The sequence below is a fragment of the Misgurnus anguillicaudatus genome, chromosome 21 (assembly GCF_027580225.2).
Source record: "Misgurnus anguillicaudatus chromosome 21, ASM2758022v2, whole genome shotgun sequence".
Classification (NCBI taxonomy): domain Eukaryota; kingdom Metazoa; phylum Chordata; class Actinopteri; order Cypriniformes; family Cobitidae; genus Misgurnus; species Misgurnus anguillicaudatus.
Window position 1 is genome coordinate 46,530,371 of NC_073357.2, and position 25,711 is coordinate 46,556,081.

Consider the following 25,711-nt stretch of genomic DNA (forward strand, 5'->3'; position numbering starts at 1 on the left):
GTGGTTTGTTCTTTCAAAATATGTGTTCGCCGCGTTGTGAGAACCTATGTGCATCACGTGTTTTGTCAGAATAAGTGCCTGCTGCAGTCTAAAGGGTTATAAATAAGAAGCTCGCATTTGCCAGATACTCGTATAATTTCATGTATAATCAGAGTTTACAGTTAAAGCAACACTATGTAGTTTTTTACCTTTAAATAATGTCTCTAAAATTATTTCAGTGATAGAACAACTTTTAACTGGACAAATTGTACTGTTGTTGCAACCTGAGCAGCCTCCTAGCTGCTACAAGCACACTCTGAAAGTGGCGGATTATTTTATTTTTATTTTATTATATTTTGACGCGTGTGCAGCAGGCACTTATTTTGACAAAACAAGTGATGCACATGGTTCACATGACACAACAAACACATATTTTGAAAACACAAGCAACACACATGACACTCCGAACAGTTATTTTGAATTTGCGCCCCTCGGAAGAGCAGTCACAAGCCGCCACTGTATTAAATGGTCTAGTCTTAGTTTTTAGCAAAAATTAAACAGTAAAACACTTACTCTATGAACCTATACATGAAATAAAATAATGTTTTTCTTGGTTGGACATGATACAGAAGATTTATCTTCATAAGCACTAAGCAGTGCAGAAATCAGTAGGATGGTTAAAAGATCAGGGATTATAAGCACTTTCAGTTCAAAATACCTTTCTCTGATATTCACTTTTGAGTGATGTCTTTGACCTTCATTAGATGATGCTCATTTCTGTGTAGTTTGGAGTCATTTGATTTAGGAATTTCTTAGCTTTTAGATAGTGTAATGAGGTATGAGGAAGTAATAGAGATCTTGTATTAATGATCCTACATTGTTTTTGTGTGCTGTTTCATCCTCACTTGAGTTCAGATGAAGGTCACTGACTCAATTTTTATAGTCAAATCATTGCATGCCCATGAGTGTGCATAATATCATGAAATATCCTGGGAGTATAATACATACATACCTTGTATACCTAGGAAAAATATCAAATAAATTTCGTGGTCTATGAATATGTTAATCATTGATTGAATTCCGAAGATAAAAGTTGTTAGACATGCATGAGTTTCGACAGATGTTTTCTTTAGTAAATGTGTCTACTTTGTGTATGCAGTATTGCAGCGTGTTTACACAAGTAACCTTGTGGTATAGAGTGTATGTTTGACCTCACATTGCCCCGTGCTGTGTTTTTTTAATGACTGAGGCAGTGTTTCAATGTTTGCTAGTACACTTCATCTGCCCCTTCCTTCCTCTCCCTCCCGCTTTTAAAGGAAGACTGTTTGATCACAACCGAGGGTCCAGGAAACTTTGAGGTGAAAGAGCAAGGGCTGTGTGTGTTTGGCCTTCTGGGGAAAAATGTCTACAGGTACATGGGTGTGCACGATGAACTTTTGAGACCGATAAAAGACAGCACAAGTTAAATCCAGATTAGAAGATAAAGCATGTCACACTGCTGGTCACTTCTGTCACTGCTTACCAATGTGTGGTGTTGTGCTGATTCATATTTGTGCTGTTGTGTGTGTATGTCTGCGGCAAATTACCGATGCGTGTAAGAGTAAGAGGTGTCTCCATGTAGCTCATCTGGCAGAGAATTGCATTAGCAGTATAAAAGTTCATAGGTTCGATCCCCAGGCAACACACGGAGGCCCTGTCCCAAATGCCGCACTTCATCTGAACTTTGGGTCTTGTGGCCTTAAATTGCGCGTGCTCGCTTAGTCTACGAGTCTGTAGGGTGTCCCATCTGTCACTTTTATGCTCCGACGTGTTCTCATCAGCGCTCCCTTGAACTCTTGATGCTGTCTTTGGCAAAGCCCGCACTGCAGCAGGCTTCACGCACTCTACCAACCCAGAAGTCCTTGCGAAAGAGCAATCAGACCAATCGGACGACGGAAGGGAGGAGTTCACACTGATGAGCAACTTCTCTTCCGATTTCTGGCGTGACGCTCAAGTCTGTCCCAAAATACGACTCCAATGCGCCCTTTTGGACTCGCGTCAAGAGTCCCTAGGTCTGCACTACATGAAGTCATCCAAGTGTGGACTCTGAGGCGCAAATAAGTGCCAGGGGGGCTAAAAAAGCCGATTGGAGTGGTAATATCTGTGAGTTATTTTTCTAAAAAGGTGCAATTTAAATAACACAGGCGCAACAGCTGATTTCCATAATGACCAACACAATCTACTAAAAGCAGGGCAAATTAGTTCAGGGTCGCAAATAAGCAGAGCTGATCCTTACTAATGTCCGATGCGTTTGAGTGCAGCACCACGGACATCTCAGATGAAAATTCGGGTTTGTGAAATCCCATCTAAAGAAGCCAAAGTACCATTAAAAAAAAACAGGAGGACAAAAAATTGAAGGTTTACAGGAAGTTTTGAAACACCTGGTATTGTGCGACTTCTCACAATAAAAAATAACATGGCTTGGCAAACAGTATTTTTGAATAATATGTTCTTCAGGCATTACAAATAAACTCTTACATGTCGAAAAAATCCTCTGCCTTGCACTATCTCTGCCAAGCCTCCTCTTATCAGCTACAATTGCAGCCATTTCAAGTGCAAAATGATTTGGCGTTAAATAATGGTGCAAATTCCAGTAATATCACATGCGCAAACATTAGTAAATCACATTGCGTGAATCATTTATAATAATCTCCTCTCATAAAAATCACAAATAATCTCCTCCTATAAAAATAACGAATAATCTCCTCCCATAAATTTTGCCTCTGAAATGGAAACACGAAACTAGAAATGCATATGCAATAAGGTCAGTCGCAAAAACAACTAGACCACACCTTTTCAGGGGTAATATCCATTGCGCGTCAGTCGTTATTTACTGCCAAAATGATGGTTTGTGGCCGGTTGCATAAACATAGCCTTGACGTTAAAGTGACACTTTGTAGTTTTTCAACCTTCATAATATATATTTCAAGCCCCTTGTGATGGTACATCGACTTAAAATAGGTTGAATGACGTGTCTACCGTAGCCTGACGGGGTCTGTATTGCTTTTACTTATACGTTTAAACTGGGGTTTAGGGTAGTAAACCGAGCACAAAAAGAAAACTACAAAGTCTGCTTTACGGCATACGTTACTTCCTCCACTTCCTCAAATTTGGACGTGAGAGCGCAACTATTTAGTGTCCTAATGTTTTTCTCATGTTTAAGAAAAAGACACCCAATGTTTTATCGGAGGAGACCAGAAAGAAAAAACGGGAGAGTTACAGAAAAAAAGAAGGAGGAGGATCAATACTGGGCCAGCGTTCGCTCACTGGCATGAACTAAAGGAGGAGGAGGGGTTCCTGACCGATGCTGACTTGGCCGTTATGCCTTTTGGACTAGTAAGTAATGTTATATTGCTTGCATATATAACTTAAGTCCTGTCTGGCTCCCGAACAGTTTTTTACGTGAATTTTGCTGGAGGCTACTTGTGGAGTGTAGAGAGAGACTTATATTGCGTAACACTGTGGCACCGTGGTAGCGTCATGGACCTACGACCCCTGTAAGGCAATTTTTTTATATAAACTTTAACCAAGCGACCACCGTTACAAGTGGCTTGAAAACGTGAGCTACGCGATCTGGCGTTTGAAATGAAATAAAACCCATGGAATTATTATTATTATTCATATGACATGCTGGAAGGCACACTTTGTGACCTAAAGAGTTGTCTTCTTTTCTTTTGCGACAGTGCTGCGGTGCTTGTTGCCTCTAGGGGAGCTAGATGTGAAAAATACATGTCTAGCACCCCCTAGTGGCCAAAAAGTTTTGCAGTGTGCCTTTAAGACTGTGTCTTAAAGGGATAGTTCACTTTAAAATGAAAATTCTGTCATCATTTACTCATCCTCATGTTGTTCTTACCCTGTATGAATTTCTTATTTCTGATGAACACAAAATAAGATGTTTTGAGAAATGATGGTAAACACACAGCAGTAAGTGACCACAGACTTCCATATAGGAATAAAAAAATATGATGGAATTTAATGGGTACCGTCAACTGTGTGCTTACCATCATTCATCAAAATATTTTTTTAGTCATTTATCACAATACTTCCAAAATATTTTTTTCCTACTATGGAAGTCTATGGTCACTTACTGTTGTGTGTTTACCATCATTTTTCAAAATATCTTCTTTTGTGTTCATGAGAAAAAAGAAATTCATACAGGTTTAAAACATCATGAGGATGAGTAAATGATGAAAGAATTTTCATTTTAAAGTGAACTATCCCTTTAAGAATGAGTCTGACTGACTAGCAATTAGTTAGGGCTAATCAGTCTTATTATTTGTATTTAAATTAAACCAATCTACCTTTCTATGTAACATACTTAAAAAAGGTATGATGATCAGTCTTGAAGAAAAAAAATTATGACAAACTTTCAGACTAGTCAGAAATAGTTTTTGCCAAATGCATAAATGTAGATGTAAATAAATATAAAATCTTTTATGCGTTTTTCAAAATGTGTTGTCGTCATCCATAGTCTTTTTATAAACATACTGTTTTTTAAAAACATGAAATTATTAATTTAACTACACGCTCTGGATGTTTCGCTAACAGCTGTTATGCGTGACACCAGTAACATCTGTGTGTGGGCATGTGTAAAAATGTGTACTTGTGTGTTGTAACTCTGTAACTGTAAGTATGTATTGATCTCAGTATAAGCATGTGAATGAGTGTGTGAAGGGGTGGGGCATGTGATGTTTACCAGACAGATGTCTGTGATGAATTGATAATGGAGAACAGTGTTGTGGCTTTGAATGCTAAACCTAGTCTGCAGTAGAGGGAGGGACCTGCCCTCTTCACTGCAGTGTGCGTGTGTGTGCGCGCGTGTGTGTGCGCGCGTGTGTGTCCGCAAGCCAGTCAGCAGCTTGGACAGCAAACCTCTCTCTCACAAGCCGCCTGGACTCATAACAGGATTTTACACTTGTTTATTATCCCCGCTATTTATTACTTTCTCCCTCTGTTTTTATCTCTTCCTTTTCTGGAAAAACTGAACTGACACTCATCTGTCCTTGGGCAGCATCCTTCCTCCACCAAACGCTATCTAAACACACGATGTCTAAACACACACTGGCTCCCATGTAGCAAATCTCTGTGTTTGTGTGTGTGTGTTTGGCAGCAGCAATCGCTCAATGCCGTCACCGTTCTCACTGTGGGTCTCTCTCTCTCTCTCTCTCTCTCTCTCTCTCTCGCTCTCTCTCTCTCTCTCTCTCTCTCTCTCTCTCTCTCTCTCTCTCTGTGATTTAAAGATGATTATGGATTATTGGCATGCTGTGTGGTTGTAAAATCTTATTACAAAAATTGAAATTAAGTGACAGTCCAGAGTAAAATAAAAGAGTAGCTATTAAATTTAAACAAAGAAATTACATGACGGACTATGTTAAAAGGAAGTGATATTATTAATTTAACAAGTACAGTAGGTAAGAAAGAAAAAAAGACAATAATGTTTGGTACATTATTGAATGTGTGGTGTATTTGTTTGGTTTTCCATGTATATTGTGTGCATTTTGTTGCAAAATACAGCAATTTTGCTATGATCGAAGTGGATACATCCATCTTTCCTATAGCAGCCATGTTTTAAGGTTGTCTTCCCTGAGACTGTACCTTGTTTTTTACACTATATTTTTAGGGCCATTGCATCTCTCTCTCTCTTTTTCCCTTTTTCTCACCCTATAGCGTCTGTTTTTACTTACCCATCCCTTCACCTCGCCTCCTCTCAGTATTCCTATCCAGCTCTCTCCTCCTGTGATTCTCATTTCGCATCTTTCTCTCCTTCCCTTTTCATTCCCTCACTCGCTCCCTGTTTGCCGCATCCTTCCCCATCCCCTCTCACTCCTCTCTCTCTCTCTGTATCTCGCTCAAATTTTCTTTTCCCCACCAAATGCAATGGCTCCACCTCTCCACAGAATAACTCAACATTGATAAAGCATCCACCTCCCTCCTCGATCAAGACCCTCCCTCTCTCTCACTCTATTCCAGCATTCCCTATATCCATACATTCATCCTTCCCTGGATCTCAATGAAACGATCACAGAGCCTTTACTCTTACTGGCTGGAATCAAACAGGACTGAGCGCATGCTCCTTCTCCGGCTCACACACTCTCTCACACACACGCACCTTCACACGCTCACGTTCACACAAACAAACAGACTCGGTCTCGCAGACCGCTCCATGTCAAGCGGGCACACGCGCATGCACGCACTGCCGTGCTCACACACATAGACGCACAAACACACTCTTTGTCATTGTAAATTTCTGTGGCTTCAACCTTGGGATGAGGTGATGTTTTGGGACAGGAAACACGGAGCTATGGGCAATTCCCAACGGCGGGCCAAAGGGAGACATAAAACCAAGGGGGCAACAGGTAAACCACATCTATGCATACAGACGCACACCTATAATAGACATGTGCACAACCTGCAGCGATTTCCTCACACACTTTCACTTACAACATTACACATGTGCATCACACACGCATGCGTTTTACAATGTCACAGATTTATTGTATTGTCATTCATTGAATATTCAGGTGGTAAACACATCTGTGTGTGCGCTTGTCTGTGCATATGTGCATGCATGTGTGAGGACATCAGTTAGTGTCAGTGCCTGGATTCATGTGGCTTAACAGTGCAGAGATGTACACTATAGAGTTTTAAATCACTGCTCTCTTTTTCCATCTTTTTTTTTCTGAATCACTGTGAACTCTTTGCATCCTCTTTACTAAAAACAAAACAGGGCTGAAATGTGACAGACGCTGAAATCAGTCTATCCACACAGAGAACAAGGAGCGAAATAAATGATGAGAGGAAAGGGGTGGCAGAAGATAGATTGGGCGGAGAGAGGTTTAAGACAGATGAGAAGCGAGGAGTGAAGGTAGTTAAAGAAGATTAGGATGGGGAGATGAGATCCCACCATCTCTCATCTGTGAAATAGAGAGCAGGACACACACATGGACATTAAACAGGCGAAAGCAGACATATACAGCATGTTCCTTAAGGTACCCCGACTACAAAGTATGCCTTAATACATTGCTTTATTCTACTAAAATCTGTTGTTAGATACACTATTACATTTTAACCTAATGAGTCCACCATGGTTTAATGATGTAGATAGATTATACTCATAGGTAAACTTAACGCAATAATGCAAATATGCCATTGTGTATTTCATACATTTTAATTTTGTTGGTCACAAATAATTTTGTTGCACAAACCCACCCTGGTTACCTTTCTAATCATCTTCTCTGATCATCATATCCGGCATTGTATTTACAAATGCTTAAACCAAATAGTGTGTTTTTGACATATGAACTTCTTGTCTTATCTTAAAAACAAAAGTTGTGTTTTCCTCACAGAAGGTGTGTATTCGTTCAAAATGAGCAAATAAAATATTTCGGTAACACTTTCTATGAAGCTTATGCTTAAAATGAATTATAGCCCCCTTTATAATTGTGTATAGGTAATTATTACTATTCTATTAATATATTTATAAAGACACAACAACACTTATTTATAACCCATTATGCAAACAGTTACATTTATAATATTTTTATTACTACTTCTAAGTGATGTATTTGCCGTTATTAACCTTTATAAATGCATTATTTCAGCTAAAAGCGGAGATAATTCAATTTTTGTGAAGAACTTTTGTAAGAGATCAGATTAAGAGCCTGATCAAAACTTACACAGTGTTTTTAGTGTTGAGTGAATGTGTCAGTGTTTAAGTTGGGTAAGATCGCCACCCAGTGGATAGCGGAAATATGAATTTGAGGTAGAAACTCCTCAGGAAACGTTTTTCTTTTTATTGACGAGATGACTCAACAATATTTATTGCCATTTATTTGGATATCGCTATTAATTGTGCAATTGTAGACAAACTAAAAATATGATTAAAGACTGTGGTGTTTATTTTCATAAATCAGTACACAGCAACAGTGGTGCAGTGATACTTATGTAATGCGGTCTGAACCATGGGGTTACCGGTTTCAACCAATCAGAATAAAGAACCAGAATGGGCCGTTTTATAATAAACATTTTAAAATCAACATGATCTCACAAAGTTCCGTGGGATAGTCACGGAATTTTTTGCTCATTTTTCCGTGGCATTCTCACGGATCTCCGCATATTTCCGAAACCTTAAACCGAAGCGACAATGGTAAGAAAATAGGAAAAAACAGTTGAGTAACCAATCCGTGAGAATGCCACGGAAAAGAAAGTCCGTGGCAGGGCCACAGAAATATGCAGAGATCTGTGAGAATGCCACGGAAAGATGAGCAAAAAATTCCGTGACTATGCCAATTCGTGAGAAAAGGTTGCATAAAATGGGCAATGAATGACATCCTCATGATTTCCTAACATTTGTATCCTAGGGTTTCACTTTACCTAATGCCATCAATAATGCATTTATAAAGGTTAATAACTGTATTATAACTCACAATAAGTAACTCACAGCTTGTTTTACAATTTGGCGGGTCCTGGAACTTATAGTAAGGTGCGACTTATATGTCAAAACTATTTCACATAAACCAAGAGAAACCATTACTGTCTAAAGCCGCGAGAGTCCACTTTATGCTGCTCCAGTATTTATGTAATTTCATGGATTCAGTGATGCGGAAAGACTTCGGGACCTTTTTGAACTTGATTTGGCTTATCATGTTAATTTAGCCTATTCAGCCACTCAGGTATGTTCTGTATGCTATTGTGTATCGTGTAAATAACTGTTAATGTCACTTTAACATGTACATCTATTCAGCCTGCTGTTCTGTGCTGTTGTTTAGTTGAATAACTTGCCTTTCCATATTAACAGTCTGTTCTTCGGCTTGGATTTTGTGAAATCATTTTCTAATTAAACGCGACGTATAGTCAAGTGCGACTTGTATATGTTTTTTCACGCATGATGTGACTTATACTCCGGAGCGACTTATAGTCCGGAAAATACGGTATAAAGGGGGCTATAATTCAGTATAAAGATGGGATTCATATAAAGTGTTGCCAATAGTTCAAATCAATATTAAATGCTCCTTACCTTACTTGTGAGGTAAAAACTGTGTAATAAGCGGGATAATGTACCAGCACCAGGTTGTAAGTGTGAAATATCGCGATAATTCGTGTCGGGTCTTGATCACACTGTCGGGGCTTATTTCTGCAATAACAACCTGCTGCCTATAAATTATCCCTTACTAAATCTATGGTGATACAAATTGTAGTCACCAATTTTGCTATAATTAAATTTTTTCTAAAGGTTATGTTGAGAGCATAAAAAATGGGTTGCAACAATTTCACGTCAAGCAAACAATTTAGCAGCATTTATCTGATAAAAAACACACAATTCTGTAACACAAATAACGATATCCGAAAGACACAGAAATGTACACATATTTTATACAGAACACACACACATTGACAGGATCGTTCACAAGGGAACTGAGCTCACAAGTTGTGTGTGAATGCTTCTTAAAAAAGCAGATTCATGGTATTTTTGGAAAACATAATTAAGTATACTGTACATCTCTTTGTCTTTCTAATGGCTTTATAAGCATTGCTTGGCTTATTCCTCTGTACGGTGTAATTCTTTAGCGTTTTGGATGGTTTACAGTCAGATTTTGATGATTTTTCTGATTTGAATTTTATGGGTTTCGGATTCTGTCACTTAATGCATCTTGATTAATAACTATTGAATTGGGTTTGCATGTGCAGAAACTTCTTTATGCGATGCATTTATTTATGACTGATTTCAATATTGTATGACAGATACAAGATTTTAACATTCTCACTATACTGTGCATATTACAGCAAAACATTTGGTGACGCATGTTTGTTTGTGTGCTGTCTGGAGTACACATTGAATCTTTTCTCCACACACATTGTTTTCATTCATACTTTGCTCACGCATTCTGACGTCATGCTCACAGAGAAAGGCCGTACCCTGACATGAACAGAGAGAGGGAGCTGTGTGTTACTGGGCAGCTGTTGTCATGGCAACGGACAGGTGGTAAAGCCAGTCAATTGAGAGCTTGTTCGATGCTGCCTGTATGTGTAAGTGTGTGCCTGCGCGTGTTCCCATACTGCGTCAGTGTTTCTGTGTCAGCCTCTGAGATGTCTTAGTTTACTTTATATTAACATATACATTAGTTCACATAAACATCTACACCAGAGGGTAATAAAATTTTGGTGAACTACATTCGAATCAGATTTAAGATCCTCCGCCGAATCCGGTTAAAGGAATGCAAACGTAAACATTGTAATGATAAATGTAGATGATGAGAGCTAAACAGAGATTGGGGGGAGAGGGGAGAAGACCAGAAGTACCACCAGATTGGGGTAAATTGCTGCTTATATGTCCTTGAAATGGATTCACATAAGATAAACAAGCTCCTCGTGAATTTAAGTTAAAGATGTCACTAAAGGGTCTTTTAGAAATCACTGGAAATTCTTGTCATTCTGTAGCTGATGTTTGTTGAGGTGTGCTGAGTGTGACGTTCTTACAAGTGTGTGAAAATGCAAGTTATGCACGTACACACATTGAGACCAGTATTTGACCGGGACAACATGTACCTGTGGTTTGAAGTCTGGCTATCACTTGTTACTGTTTTATACAAATCATTGATGATGTATCTCGTGTGAATATTTTATGTTTTTTGGTTTTATGTGTGTGTGTTTGTGAGAAAGTGCTTCTAATCTGTGTGCCGTTGACCTTGGATATCTCAAATAGCTTGGACAGATACACACCTGTTGCTCAGACAGCATATAATACAGATGTCTTTGTGTAGAGATAGTTTATCCAAAAAATGAAAATTCTGTCACCATTTACTCATCCTCATGGTGTTCTAAACCTGTATAAGTTTCTTTCTTCTAAAGATATTTTGATAAATGATGGTAAGTACACAGTTGACAGTACCCAGTGACTTCCATAGTATTTGTTTTTCCTACTATGGAAGTCAGTAGGTACTGTCAACTGAACTTGAACTGTGAGCTTGCCTACCATTATTTATCAAAATATCTTCTTTTGTGTTCAACAGAGGAAAGAAACTCATACAGTTTTACAACAACATGAGGTTGAGTAAATGATGACCGAATTTTTTTTTTTGTGTGAACTATCCCTTTAATGGTCATTTATTGCAGCCGCTGTCTAAATTCATTGACATGCGAACACAAGGATGGTGGAAGAAACTTTAGCATATGTAGTTGGCATGCAATTTGTAACATACACTCACCTAAAGGATTATTAGGAACACCATACTAATACTGTGTTTGACCCCCTTTCGCCTTCAGAACTGCCTTTTACGTGGCATTGATTCAACAAGGTTCTTTAGAAATGTTGGTCCATATTGGTAGGATAGGACCTTGCAGTTGATGGAGATTTGTGAGATGCACATCCAGGGCACGAAGCTCCCGTTCCACCACATCCCAAAGATGCTCTGTTGGGTTGAGATCTGGTGAATGTGGGGACCATTTTAGTACAGTGAACTCACTCATTGTCATGTTCAAGAAACCAATTTGAAATGATTCGAGCTTTGTGACATGGTGCATTATCCTGATGGAAGTAGCCATCAGAGGATGGGTACATGGTGGTCATAAAGGGATGGACATGGTCAGAAACAATGCTCAGGTAGGCCGTGGCATTTAAATGATGCCCAATTGACACTAAGGGGCCTAAAGTGTGCCAAGAAAACATCCCCCACACCATTACACCACCACCACAAGCCTGCACAGTGGTAACAAGGCATGATCCATGTTCTCATTCTGTTTACGCTAAATTCTTACTCTACCATCTGAATGTCTCAACAGAAATCAAGACTCATCAGACCAAGCAATATTTTCCCAGTCTTCAACTGTCCAATTTGGTGAGCTTGTGCAAATTGTAGCCTCTTTTTCCTATTTGTAGTGGAAATGAGTGGTACCCGGTGGGATCTTCTGCAGTAGCCCATCCGCCTCAAGGTTGTGTGTGTTGTGGCTTCACAAATGCTTTGCTGCATACCTCGGTTGCAACGACAGGCAAAGTTGCTCTTCTATCAGCTTGAATCAGTCTGCCCATTCTCCTCTGACCTCTAGCATCAACAAGGCATTTTGTGGCCCACAGGACTGCCACATACTGGATGTTTTTCCCTTTTCACACCATTCTTTGTAAACCCTAGAAATGGTTGTGCGTGAAAATCCCAGTAACTGAGCAGATTGTGAAATACTCAGACCGGCCCGTCTGGCACCAACAACCATGCCACACTCAAAATTGCTTAAATCACATTTCTTTCGCACTCTGACATTCAGTTTGGAGTTCAGGAGATTGTCTTGACCAGGACCACACCCCTAAATGCATTGAAGCAACTGCCATGTGATTGATTAATTAGATAATGACATTAATAAGAAATTGAATAGGTGTTCATAATAATCCTTTAGGTGAATGTACTTGTCTTAAATTGTAAAAAACATTTTTTTTATTAATATGTATGCAATTTTTATGATCATACTAACTACAGTAGCTGCATTTCCATTGCTCTTCAAATTTCACAAATTGACAGCGAATTGAAAATGCGCCCAATGGAAGCACATCAATTTCGCATAAACTCCCATATATCTCAAAAAAGTTTTTGAGCTCGGGTGAGGTGGTTTTTCAGGTAACTCGAAAAAAGGAATATATCCATAAAACTGCAAGGAAAATTTTATCACATTTACAGATCACCTGACATGCATGAAAGTCACATGATCATTGTTTTAATATGGCATGTTTGGTTGGAGGACAAGACAGAAGAGGTGTGTTTGATTTCATGTGGCATTAAAGAACCGACAAGCACGTGACATCAAAATACAGCGAGAGGGATTCAGGAGTCGACTGCTCTGGATGCCTTTGAGTTGTTTTTTGATGTCATCCTCAGCACCGTATGAAGTTAAACACAACCATTGACATCTTTGAAATGACTTATTGCGATACAAAATTATGTTTTAGTCGCATAACATTGGATAATTGAAACTGCATTATTCTGCAATAGTTTTTGTCGACATTTAAACAATATAGCTAAAGTTTTGCACAAGTCTTTAATGGAAACGCAGCTACTAAGACACTAAATGTAATGTTTGTACTTTAAAAAATGCACTTGCCATGCAGCAAGAACATTTAAAAAGAATAATAAAGGTTAAAAGCATGCTATAACTTGGCCCATTTACTTAAAACATTCTGTGTCTGTTTTTGTTAAATGTTTCGCTACATTCATGGGTTAAAGTGTTTCGCTTGAGTGAGCGGTTAATGTTCAGTTTCTGTTGATGCACAGTCATGTCGTGTTGGACTTTGTGGACATTAGGACTGCTGCGATTGCCTGTGAGCTTTTCCAGACGTCTCATTGGCTGTGTGATTGTCACCTCCAGCATGACAGGAAGGCACTATTAAGCATGGGAAGGAAAAAGCAGTGCTGCGTTGACAATAGTGTGGGAAGGGGGGCAACCTAAAACATTGAGTGCTCATGTATCCTGTATTACTCTCTCTCTCTCTTTCTCGCTTTCCCGCTTTCCCTTCCCTCTGTCAGTCAATGTTTCACTCCCACCTCGCATTTTAGTAACTCTAGAGGTTTGTGCTGCTATAGACGGTAGCAGCTCTATTTCTCTCTCTTTCTTTTTTCTAATTCCCTTCTTCCATCTCTGGATGTTGTTATGGAGAGGCTAGATGTCTTCAGAGGAAAAACAGGTAACCTTGTGTTTTTCTGTATGTTCTGTATGTAGACCACAAGAGACATGAGTATTTAACAAGATCACTTCTTAAATATTTTAAATGTGAGATGCACCGCAACTGCAAGTGTAAAGACACTATGGAGAGTCATTGAGGTCAGACGGTAATTCGGGGGGACGGCTGTCAGAGGTTCTTTTGAGATGAGAGATCATCTTCTCTCCTGAAGCGGGAATCCAGAGCACACGCTGTTAGGATTTGTGTCGTAAAGGCTGTAGTCTGTCATAGACAATAAGGATTTGACTTTTGAGAGATTTTATGAGACTGCATGCTAAACGGTGCTTAATAAGGGGCTGGCTTGAATTTAGGTTTTTAAAGTCAACTTAAATGATCATTATGGTTGGGTTAATATAAAATTAAAGTTAGGAGTTTTATGTGACGTGAGTATTGAACATTGATGTACTGTTTCTTTAAATGAGTGCCATACATGCAGCAGTGTTTACCTTAGTCATGGAATAATCGCACACCTATGTGAAAGTGATCCTGAGGTTCATAACAGTCTCTCTCTCTCTCTCTCGCTTGCTCAATCTGTCTCTCTTTCACACTCTCTCATAAACACACTAAACGTTTTGAAGCACATGGGGCTGGTGCCATGTGCAATTCCAGTTTTACTCTCTCTTGGGATCATATTTCAACACTGAATTCCAGCTCTGTCCCTTCACACCACTAACACAGAATAGTAACAATGAGACAGATATCACACACACACACACACACACACACACACACACACACACACACACACACACACACACGCACGCACGCACGCACGCACATACTTTTATGCTTATACTTATCACAAAATACATCCCTAGCACAGTGTTATATATTTTGTTAACATGTGCACTTACATTATCCCAGATATTTTTAACAATGTTTATTGATAAATTCAATATAAAATAGTTAAGACATCATAACATATACATTGTATATAATTGATAGCTTTAAGTTAGACTATATATATATATATATATATATATATATATATATATATATATAAGCAGAGGTTTTACTTTCTACTTAAAAGAAAGTAAAAGACATATATATATATATATATATATATATATATATATATATATATATATATATATATATATATATATATATATATATATATATATATATATATATATATATATATATATATATATATATATATATATATATAGTCTTTTACTTTCTTTTAAGTAGAAAGTAAAACCTCTGCTTGATAGTGACCCTATACAACTTATGGTCTAGAGTACCATTACAGTAGCCTATATATAAAATGAAAGTGCTCAAATGCAAAACCCTCTTATATGTCTGACATGTTTTCTGGTTTTCATGTTTTTTTTATCAGACTGTTCATGAATTCTGCCAATAAACCAGTATTTCTAAATGATCTGAGGCCGGGATTAAGCGAATTTGAAGCGAAAGTATTTGATGAACGTAATACGCGCCGAGAGTATTAGGTTAATATCATTATCTAGTTTTTGCCAGAGGTGGGGTTTAGCAACTTTTACATCTGAGCATCTCAATAGAGGGTATGCATTGACATCAGTTTTGCCGGAACTCGCCCCGTCGATTGGCAAACGTTCAACAAAATGGCTGGATTTCATAGCGGATGCTGTGAAAATGCCAGTAAAACTGACTATTATTAGCTTAAATAGAATTTAGTTGGACTTGATAGCAGAGGTGGACAATACTTAGTTACATTAGTTACATTTTCCAAGCATCTGTGCTTTATTAAATTGTTTGTACTGGGAAAACATTTACTTCACTACATTCTAATGCATAGAATCATACTGTGTATTCTTTAATATTGCATATTAAAATTTATTTAAAAATTGTGTACTTTTACATGAGTAAAAGTACATTTATGTACTTAAATATTAAATGTAAAACAAACACGTGTATTTATGGAATGTTATAGAGTTAAAATTATGATAATATGCTTTGAAATGTATGTTTTCCAAAGAAAAACACTGATAAAATACAAATACTTGAAAAAATACTTTTAAGTAGAAAGTAAAACCTCTGCTTGATAGTGACCCTATACAAATTATCAACCCACCTGTGGTCTAAATTCTTGTTAATCTGTAAGTACAGTCTATCGCACAACAGCTGTTTCTAATTTAGACGTGCTTTCCCCGTGTTTTTACTGATTTCACACTGTACTCAAATGCTGCCGCTCTGTCTTTTGCCACTCAGTGGGCGTAACCGCAGGCAATTCCGCCGAAGGTGACGTCACGTGCATACCCTCTATTGCTGTTTCTATTTGCCCATGGGCGTGCTGGTCTAAAAACGATTGGTAGTCAGGCGCATTGTTGGCGCCATTTTGAAGCTGAAAACGATTGTGCCATTAACACGAATCAAACCTGGTCTAAAGTCGATGGTGCCGTATTTGTTTTTTAAAGAGCGCATTAGTATTATGCGGCTATAGGTGGGTGCACAATCGGCAAAGTACAATCTGCTTATTACACACACAGGGACACGCAGCAGCTCACAAACATGCCAATTATTAAAAAGGAAAGGATTACAATTGAAAATATTATTATTATTATGTACATAAAAATAAAAATGTCATAATGGATAGTCATTAAATTGCCTATTTGCAGTAATGACGAATGAAATTGGTTTCCTCTCTGTAGAAGTGTTAAGTATGTACTTTTGCAAATTCCACCATGTAAATACTGTATTTGCCTTGGTGCAAGTGAAACTGGCTTTCAAAGGCAAAGGGAGATGAGACTCTGAATGGGTTTTTGCACTTTACCTTCAAAACACACTCATGACTCATTAAGAGAAAAGGTTCAACCCTTTTGGACCATGTGCCTGGTGCAGCAACAGTTTTTTCGTCTTTAAGCTGGCAAAAGTGGATTTGGACATGCCTTAGGCGCACTTCATACTTTGCGCTTAGATTGTTCAAATAGGGCCCGTAAACTCATAACTACACCCTAAGGGGTGGTTTCCAGGACAGGGATTGGCTTAAGACAGGACTAGACCTTAGTTTAATTAGGAAATATAACTATTAACAAACATGCCTTACTAAAAACATTACTTGTGTGCATTTTAAGACAAAACAAAGGACACTGGTGTATTTTAGGATATGTCAGTGCAAGTTGTTTTCAGTTTGGACAGCTCTTACATTTATTTTAGTCTAGGACTAGTCTAATCCCTGTCCGGGAAACCGCCTCTAAAAATGGCTGGGTTATTTAACACACCGATGGTTAAAAATTACCCAAGGCTGGGTTATTATACCCCATAGTTGCATAACATCAACCCAACATTGAGTCATTTTTAACCCAGCATGTGTTCTGTCCAATATTTGCCCATTATTTTATGTTATGCATAAAAATTGTAAAATAAATCCAGTGTTACATATCTGAAATATTTTAATTTGGATTTTATACCCTAAGGTGTATTCCCCACACCACATTTTATCATCATTCCAATCTTTTATTTTATCATTAATTTTTGATTTAGTCTCACACCCAATGTTCTTAAACAAAAGCTACATAATATGTAAACTTCCCTCTACTTATATATTGCACCCACTAAAGAGGACCTTCAAAGCTCACTGGCTAATTATATACGTAAAATGAATGAGAGAGAAAATTTAGAGTTATATAATTTATGCAAACGAGTTTCTAAATGAAGAATTTGAGTCCAGGTTGCCACCCAGGTTGCCTGAGGTGACAGTCTATGAGAAGAGAGCAGCAAGGGTTAAACCACTGCATGTGTAATGGAGAGTATTTGCTTGTGTTCACACACATGATTTTTTTGAGACGGCTGCCAAACCACTGTTTTTATCAGTCATCTATTGATCCTGCCACTGACAGATACTTTCCAACAAAGCCAGCTGCTCACAAACACACAAAATCTCTCATTCACTCATTCATTCTCTCTCTCGCTCTCTCTCTCTCGGTCCTTTTATTTTCACACAAACACAATTATCTTTTCATTCTTGCTACCCCTAAAGTATTTTGTGGCTTTTTGCACTATGCTTCTTTCCAAACTCCTTATCTTTCTACATCCCTGCTAGACACCGGATGATCATCCGAGTTCAGCAGAAGTGATGTGATTTGCAGACATTTCACTTTGTGACGTTATTCTGTGATATCATTATTGCATGCACAGTAAATCTTCCTTTATAAATCAGACATGTTTGGCAGTAAAAAGGGCCACTGAAAAGAAAATACATACTATAATAAAAAGAATAGTAAGACTTAGAAAACATACAGTATGCCAGACTTCCTTCTTAGAATATTGCTTAGACTACAAAGCATTAAAGTTTGATTTTGATCACTGATTTCAAATTGATTTATTTCACCTCCTTACTCAGTCAGTGTTAAAATGTTCTTTTACATTATGTAGAATGACTTAAAACAGTAATCACAAAAAATTAGTTTAACTCTTTTCACAGAATAGGTCTGTGTATGAAGTACAGTGCTGTATGTCTTAGTCAAATTACTTAATCACAAAACTGCAGTGCGCAAATTCAAAATAAGTGTTCGAAGTGTCATGTGAGTTTCTTGTTTTTTCAGAATATGGGGCTCTATCTTACACCCGGCGCAATGCAGCGCAATGCGCGACACAAGTGTCTTTTGCTAGTTTCCACCCTGCACAATTATAATTTTCACGTTTAACGCCGCATTGTTTAAAAATTAAATGCATTTGCGCCCCCTTTTCTGGTCTGAAAACGAGGTGTGTTCAGGCGCATTGTTGGCGCGGTGCTATTTTGAGGCAACTAAAATAGACTACGCCATTGACCAACAAAAACCTAGTCTAAAGTCTAAAGTCAATGGGGCAATATGTTTTTTGATATTTAAAGAGCGCATTAGTAATATGCGCCTAAACGGGACGACAACGCGGGTTTGCTTAACACATACATGAATGTACGGAGCTGCGCAGCAGCACAAAAATGCTTTTAAATATGAAAGATTAAAGTATTGAATGTAAAAGATTATTATTGAGTCTCTTGGACATAAAGGAGGACCGATTATGAGACGTTAGAAGGCACAAAGAGCTGCTTCACCTGTAGCCTGGTAAGTAAATAAATGCTTTGCTTTAAACAAATGCATCTGTTTTTAAATGTTTTTTTTAAATGCTACCTCACGGATTTATTGTATATGATGGATGACTCTGTACCTGTGGATATAGTGAAATGAGAAACATTTTTAAGTAATGCTTAAAAAAACTGACGCTGTCCAAGTGCTGAACCTTGCGGAGAGCCGTTTGTAAATTCTTTATCTCCTGTTTGTTACAAAAGTTGAAAAGAAATAAAACAAAATGTGTTTTAAAGGTTTTAATGAAAAAATAACAATTTCAATACAAGTGAAAAACAAGACTAATCTTAAACTGGGGATCTCCTCCACTTAGTTTTTCAGTTTACAAAGTCCGTCATCTAAATAGGGATTAGACATAGCGGCAGCGCAACCGGCTTTTAAAGGGGATGAGAGCTGAGACTCTCATTGGTTTTTGCACGTTATGCCCAAAATACTCCCATTAATCATTAAAAAAATAGGACCAACCCTTTTCGACCATGCACTCGGCGCACAAACCATTTTTCCCGTCGTTAAACTAGCAAAAGTGGATTCGGACACGCCATGTAGACGTTGCGCTGTGCGCTTTAGACAATGCGCTTAGATCATTAAAATAGGGCCCATGTGTTTGTTGCCTCATGTGAACCATGTGCATCACATGTTTTGTCAAAATAAGTGCCTGCTTCACACGCGTCACAAACCGTTTATGATAAAAGAGACGCTCACGTTCACAAAATACACGCTCCCTTAACAGTAAACTCTGATTACGCATGAGATTATGCGAGTATCTGGCAAACACAAGCATCTCTTTTATCATAAACCCTTTAGACGCATCTGCAGCAGGCACTTATTTTTACAAGATGCACATAGGATCCTTCGATGCACAGAACACATATTTTGAAGTGACGAACCACACACATGACGGGCTACATACATGTTGTGACAAACTTCACATCGAGGGCCCTAAAAAAAAGAAGTCACTGGCCGCCACTGTCATTAATATCTGTTTTTGTTCATATTTTATAGTGTTCATATTTATTTCTATAGCAATAGTGACCATTTGATATCATGCTTTTTATTTCATTGTTTTCTTGGAGAAACAGTTGATATATTAAATAGATTTTAAGTGCCCAGCAGACATTTCCCATAACCCCATCTGTCTGCTTATCTTTGAAAGCCTAACCCACCCATTTGCGTTTCTTCCTGAGCAGGAAGGATCTCTAAACCAGTTCCTTTTCTTTGACCTTTACTAAGGGTCCATTTATCTACCCTCTTAAAAGGTTAGTGTATGGGGCAGAACCTGTCCTTTTATGTTGAAAAAGATTCACATACGTAAATTGGGATAAGATAACCTGACCTCAGAGTGTTAGCCCCGTGTCCTCCAAGACTTTGTCTGTATGTGACCTCACAATGTAGCGCTGAAGGGTTATGCTCCGCTTGGGCTACACATGTGAGTACTTCCCTAAGGAACTAGCTGACATCTCTCTAACTTCTCTTGTTACACTCATTCATCTACACCTTCAAAGGTCTCTTTTCATCACAGAGTCTGTGTGGTGTGTCAGGAAGTGGATTTAGTGCAGTTTCCTTTTGGTATTGCTGTTGGGACAATAGGTTCGATTATCAAACTGTATAATTAACATTTGTCCAATGATTTTCTACATACAGGTAGCTGTTTATTTTTAATGTTTATCATATTACTTAGCAATCTCTTATATTTAATTAATATAATAAATATATAGACATGGCATAATGTACAGCCAGACAGTCATTACGCTATTAGTTGTTATTTCGGTGACATGCTGACTGTACATGATCCCTTACTAAAGGCTATGTGCTTGCATTCTTGGTGTAAATTATTTATTTTAATTTAGGGCTGTCAAACGATTAATCGCGATTAATACTCTATACAAAATAAAAGTTTGTGTTTGCATAATATATTTGTGTGTATTCTGTGTATTTGTTTTGTATATATAAATACACAGACATGCATGTATTAAAGAAACATTTGAGTATACATATTTATTTAGATTTTGATATATTTTATATTACATATAAATAAAAAAAATACATAAATAATTTTTTTCTTAAATTCATACATGTTTTTGTGTATTTATATATACATAATAATTACACACAGTAAACACAAAAATATTATGCAAACACAAACTTTTATTTTGTATGCAATTAATTGCGATTAATCGTTTAACAGCCCTATTTTAATTTTGCAGTATATTATCATTTTTTAGTTTTAGGTTTGTGTCTTAGTCTTCACAAATATTTTACTACTATTACCTTATAGGAGAAGATTTTTTTCTTATTTTTTATTCTGAAGTTAGTCTGTTTCTCCCTGTCTGCTTTCTTTAATACTTTTGTGTTTCTGAATAAATAACACATCAAACGCTCATTTTAGATGCATCTATTAGCTGAAGTTTCTCCAGGCTCATTTCTATGTGCTACTCATTAAAGGTTTTCCTGTTTTTACCATATTTGTAGATCCCAAGTGTAGCATGTAAACACACACACACATACACACACATGCACTCATCTTAGTTGTTGTCTTTGAGCAAATGCAGCATGCCAGATCCTACTGTCAACAAGAATGTCTCTAAAATGCTATCTGTGAGATCTAATAGAAGGCTGGGATTTGTTGCCCAGTGTGAAGTCAGTTTTAGAGGATATTACAGGATCAAGAGCCAAAATAAACCAGGGCAACAATTGACATCATAATGCCTTCCTGCGGGATTGTTTAAGATTTTTGTCAAATGAGCACAGATCGGAAACTAGAGTTCACATCAGCCAATCACAACAATTAAAGATACACTGTAAAAAGAACTGGCAACAATTGGCAAAAAGTCGCTGTAGTCTACTTTACAGTAAACTTACTGTAGATTTAATCACAGTAAATCAGGGATGGAGCTAAACTCTGCAGAAAAAAGTGGATCTCAAGTGCCAGAGTTGAGAACCTCTGTTTTACGTGTATTTGAACTGTTGCACCATGTTGGAGACCACTGTAATAGTTTAAATTCACTCACATTGTGGCAGGGTTGAAAAAGTTATTAAAAACATTTCAATAATTATTTAATCCAGTGACTTTAGGCTACATTTTGCTGACAGGATGGCTAAATGGCGATGCATGGTAGCCAATTTGAGTCTTGGTCAAGAAAGGCAGCACAAGACAAAATACAAACAATACACAACGTTACTTAAAATTAACAAATAACTGGCTATCGCAAACATTACATCTCGCATAACATTAGCTAGTTTCACAGCAACAATGACAGCTGCCTCAAACAAACATAATATTAGGCCTGGGATTCGGGATAAGATTAGATGTTTTACAGTTTGTATATGATGTTAATGTGAATTAAAACTCACTTTGAATTCTTTAAAGAAATCGGGGTGCCTGCATGTCCTTCAGGTGCTTTGCAAAATTCAAGGTGTTTCCTCCCTCTTGTTTGATAGCAACGAGCTAAACTTGTCATTCTCTTAAAAAGGTTTTCCCGTGTGCTATATGCATTCTTTTTTTTTACTACTTGTGGATCGACCAAAAGACAAATGCGTATTCTTCACCCATCAGTAACGGAAGAATTTTGCAACCTACGGTACTGGAAAAAAATATTGGTATCGACTTAAAAGTGCAGTGTGTAATTTTTTATAAGAATCTCTTAACAGAAATGCAAAATAATATACAAAACTATATTATTAGTGGTGTTTAAAGACCTTTCATAATGAACCGTTATGTTTTTATTACCTTAGAATGAGACGTTTTTATCTACATACGCCGAGGGTCCCCTTACATGGAAGTCGCCATTTTGTATCGCCATGTTTCTACAGAAGCCCTTAACGGACAAGCTTTTTTACTAAGTCGTCTCCGACGATGACATGTTTGTCCGGTTGCGGACTATGCGTTTCAAAAGCGAGGGGTGAGCAGCGAATTGAGCCATTGGTTGTATTTTGCAATCTCACCACTAGATGCCGCTAAAACTTAAACAAAAATTTGCCCATGATGCTTTGCAGATCTAATGTTCAACAGTAAGGATTTGTTCATTTTTCAGTAAAAATGCTGTGAAAACTTCAGAAATTTGTAGTGTATGGCTTATTTTGATTATGAATTTAAAATGTAATTCAAGGTCTACAGTATGTTTCACATTTAAATCTGTGGTAACCACCACTTAGCTTGTTCACTGGCATATTTTATGGGAAAATGCTAAGTGACTTATTCCTTATTTTTTTTTACAAAATTCAAAAGCATCACAAATGAGAGATATCTAGCTGATATCTACCCTAAGTGCTGCAAGCAACTGATTAATTGTTGCCTGATACCAAAGTATGAGTCTACCACATTAATCTTTATCAGCCATTACCAAACATGTATAAAAGAGGAAATTAGACAAAAGTTCACTGCATTTAGCATGAGATCATTTGTTTTTCAAGGTAAAATTGCTCATGCCCTTCTTTTTAATCGAATCATTTAAAGCCCACTCACGTTAAGCGCCGACTATGAGCTCTCTGATTTAAACTGGTATGGTCCACTGCTATGGAATTTATGTTTTTTGTAGAGTGTTGTATAAGAATGCATCCATTCGGCATTCTATTCCTGTTTTTGCAAAGAATGTCAGCTATTGTTTTTTAAAACTCTTTATAATGGCCTACCATTAGTGACAGTTTCCTCCTAAAGTGAATTTGTGATCTCCATTTAATATGTGTTTCCCTAGAGAAGAGGACCTGTTAGAGACATATCTCACGTTCTGTGCATGTGTGATCTGATCCTGCTGCTTTGTCTTTAGGCTTTTTTACAAGGTGAACTGCTGTGTTTAACAGCAAACACTGAATGTGAATCACATGGGACAGTTCATTTTAAGTGATATAATGGTTGTGGCTTCTAAATCACAACTTGCAACTTAGTGCATTTGAGCTATACATTTTATCACTTTGCATGTTCTCATAAAAAATAATAGTCAAAAATGGTCCCCAGCTGTCACTGGGACGGTACCAGTGGTGGCCATTGACTACTTTTTTCGAGGGCACTCGATGAAAAGTTCATCACAACATGTATGTAGCCCATCATGTGTGGGGTTCCTTATTTCAAAATATGTGTTCTGCACGTCGAGGGATCCGTTTTGCATCACGTGTCTTGTCAAAATAAGTGCCTGGCTGCTGCAGATGCGTCTAAAGGGTTTATGATAAAAGAGACGCTTGTGTTTGCCAGATACTCGTATAATCTCATGCATAATCAGAGTTTAGTGTTAAGGTAGTGTCTTGCGTGTATTTTGTGAACGTGAGCGTCTCTTTTATCATAAACGGTTTTGACGCGTGTGCAGCAGGCACTTATTTTGACAAAACACGTGATGCACATGGTTCACATGACGTAACAAACACATATATTTTGAAAACTCAAGCAACGCACATTACACTCTGAACACCTATTTTGAATTTGCCCCCTCGGATGAGCAGTCACGAGCCGCCACTGGACGTTACCCTTTGAAAATACACTTTTACACCTAAAGAGTTAATATTCACACCTCAAAGGAACATACTGGTAACAAATGTAGACATATTTGTACCTTAATAGTTGATAATAGAACCTTTTCAAAAGGTACAGCCCCATTTTTTTTGACGTGTTTTTTGAAGCTGTTATGTGAAGTAATTTTTCTTTGTCTGCTTGAGCAACTGTACCAGGTCAACACAACAAAATGTACACAATTAAAGAACATCTGTTTGTCCAGTGCATTACACGGGAAGCATTCTGGAAAGCCGTTTAATAGCCGGTAGAAAATCTGTTGTGAATTGAGGAAATGTTAAGCAATCTGAAGACCTAATCTTTTCCCTGTTGTCTGTGGCTTGGCTTGAGGTAGGAAAACCTCCAGCTGAGGAACAGAGGGGGAGATGAGTAAATGGAAATGTATGGCGTGTTAGAGGATGATGAACTCCAAAAGGCCTGTGGTCACATTTCTTTTCTCACACACATTTCCTATGTAAGGGAAAGCGTGTGAGCACATACGTGCGTTTGTGTTTATTACACATTCTGACAAATAGACACACTTTCACTAACAGTCTGTCCTTCAGCACTTGTCGTTCACACACACGTACTGGCACCAGAGGAAACAGACGGGGAGGGCTGAGGGAGTGCATGAGGAAGCAGCACTAGCTATAGTCAGCACTGCTGGGACCCAACACTGCAGCATATGCAAACACATCACAGTCTCATAAACACTCAATGACATGTTTCAGTGGAAAACAGTTGTGTTGGAGGAGGTGTGATGGAATCTGTGCAGTCTTGTATTATGGGCAGAGTCAGGACAGAGATGTTTGTGGTTATATGAGCAGTGGCGCAATCTGTACATTAGAGGCCGGGCCCCACTAGATGGCGCTGTGGCGCAAAATGCATTACATGATCATCCATTCTCTGCAATTTGAACTTGTTTTTTCTTTACACATGAACAAAGCAGTTCAGCAGTGAGTCTCATTTGCCCAGCTTAGGGACGACTTGTCACAGTCTGCGTAAGGGATAAGATGAGAACGTCGTGCACATGTGCATGTAAATTAATTAATTGCGAATAATCGGATACAAAATAAAAGTGATTTTTGGCATAATATGAGTGTGTGCAGTGTGTAATTATTATGTATATATAAATACACACACATTCATGTATGTATTTAAGAAACATGTAAATGTGTGTATATATATTTATTTTTATTTTTAAATATTCTATATTATATATACATTCATAAATATATATATATAAATTAAAAATTTCTGAAATAAATATATATAACCTATGTGTGTGTGGTTAAATATACATAATAATTATACACAGCACAAATTCACATATTAGAATCCTATTCTTGCTATTTTCACCTGCTCATAAATATACTAGCATCTTAAGTATGCTGCATGTTATTACAGTGATCAATGATTCATGTCCTCATCATGTACACTAGCAGACAGGGATAAAGGGTGAATTGGGAC

At 37.7% G+C, this 25,711-nt stretch overlaps 1 protein-coding gene across 6 annotated transcripts in view; it reads left to right on the forward strand.

Annotated features, from left to right (window-relative positions):
* The window catches only part of nhsl2 (NHS-like 2), an 85,172-nt gene that overhangs the window by 38,293 nt on the left and 21,168 nt on the right, over positions 1–25,711 (forward strand). The window contains exon 1 of one of the 6 annotated variants that reach the window (XM_055210846.2): positions 5,773–6,374. The exons of 4 other annotated variants lie outside the window; for them this stretch is intronic. In XM_055210846.2, the coding sequence (XP_055066821.2) occupies positions 6,293–6,374 (82 nt within the window). In that variant the 5' untranslated portion in view covers positions 5,773–6,292. Of the gene's footprint in view, positions 1–5,772; positions 6,375–13,166; positions 13,682–25,711 lie in introns of those variants that run through there. One more of the 6 variants, XM_055210854.2, reaches the window with a different exon arrangement.